General features: G+C 67.8%; 1 protein-coding gene across 1 annotated transcript in view; it reads left to right on the top strand.

The window, feature by feature from the left end:
- Positions 1 to 1,346, top strand: part of NOTCH1 (notch receptor 1) — a 50,215-nt gene continuing 48,869 nt past the window's right edge. The window contains exon 1 of the mRNA XM_040632210.1: positions 1 to 176. Coding sequence (XP_040488144.1) covers positions 116 to 176 — 61 coding nt within the window. The 5' untranslated portion in view covers positions 1 to 115. The remainder of the gene's footprint in view (positions 177 to 1,346) is intronic.

Raw genomic sequence — 1,346 nt, 5'->3', positions numbered from 1 at the left:
CCGCGGGCCGCCTCCACCGCTCGTGGGACCGTCCGGCGCGCGCTTGTGCGCCGGAGCCCCGCTGTCCCGGCGCAAGAGGCCGCCACCGGGCGCAGCGGGCAGCCGGCGGGCAGGCATGCCGCCGCTCCTGGCGCCCCTGCTCTGCCTGGCGCTGCTGCCCGCGCTCGCCGCACGAGGTAGGCGCCCGCCCGCGAGCCCGCAACTTTCCGCGCCCTTCGGAAACTTTGGCGGTGCCCTGAGCGCGCGCCCCGGAGGCTGGGAGCGGGCGACCCGGGGTCCGGGGAGAGGGACCGACCCTCCCCCGCGCCGCCTGCCCGCCCGGGATGGACTCACGCCGCCCGCGCCTGTAGCCGGGTTTGAAGCCGGGCATGGGGCGCTAGGGGCCCCCGGGGCCCCCGGAGGCCCAGCCCTGGGCTCGTCCTTCGTCAGCCACGCGTGGGGCTTGCCGCCGGGGCAGGCGGGCGATCTGCCTACTACTTTTCGATTTGAATCGAGTCGGTTTTGGTTTCCTGTTGCTTTGGGGGCCATTTATCTTTTTCCTCGCCTCTGGCCCGCGCTGGGGGCGGATGTTGGGGCACGGAGTGTAGGGTCCGGGGTGTCGCGTTGCTTTTACAGAGCTGTGCGGCGCGGCCGGGCTGCCGGGCGTGGTGGGCAGTGGGGCGGACCGGCCTTCTCCCCATTCAGGAGAATTGGCGAAGGGCCGGGCGAGGGGCGCGGACCGAGAGGGTCTCCTTCCCACGCCTGCTTGCTGCCCCGATCCCGGCTCGCAGACAGTTTGGCCGGGGGACCGGGGTGGTGCGGGTGTGCGAACACCCAGCCCTGACTGGTGGGACTTTCACTTTGCCGAGTTCAAGTTTGGAAACCTTGCAAGGGTGAAGAGGGACGTGGAGAAGGAAGGCTTATCTCTCTCCACTTTACATCGAGGAATCCAGTGGTGATTAATTCCTCTCTTCCCCTAAAAGTTGGAGGGGAGAATTAGTTCCCCACTTCCAGAAGGTGGGGTTCCAAGTCACACCAGGTCCTCGCCCCAGTGAGGGGCTTAATTTACACCGGTCTGGTGAGATGGGGAGGGAGTGACTGGATTAATCCCTTCTCGGGAATGGGGTCGAATTCCTTCCAAACGGGGTATCTTCCTCCCCCTCCCCTGGGTGCAGGTGAAGATGCCCGCCTGCCTAACCCGCGGGAGCAGGTATTGGGTGTCCTGGAGGCGGGGCCAGGTCCCTGAGGTGCAGCCCCAGTGCCCCAGGAGGCGGCCCTGGTGACAATGGGCTGCTCTGATTCCGAGGCTGGCGCTTTGTTGGCGGGCGGGGCGTCGAGCCTTGCAGCTGTCGCCTTTTCCCACGAGC

The sequence above is a fragment of the Ursus maritimus genome, unplaced genomic scaffold (assembly GCF_017311325.1).
Source record: "Ursus maritimus isolate PB19 unplaced genomic scaffold, ASM1731132v1 scaffold_17, whole genome shotgun sequence".
Classification (NCBI taxonomy): Eukaryota; Metazoa; Chordata; class Mammalia; order Carnivora; family Ursidae; genus Ursus; species Ursus maritimus.
Note: the sequence above shows the minus strand (reverse complement) of the source record. Positions and strands in the feature narration are given on the sequence as shown.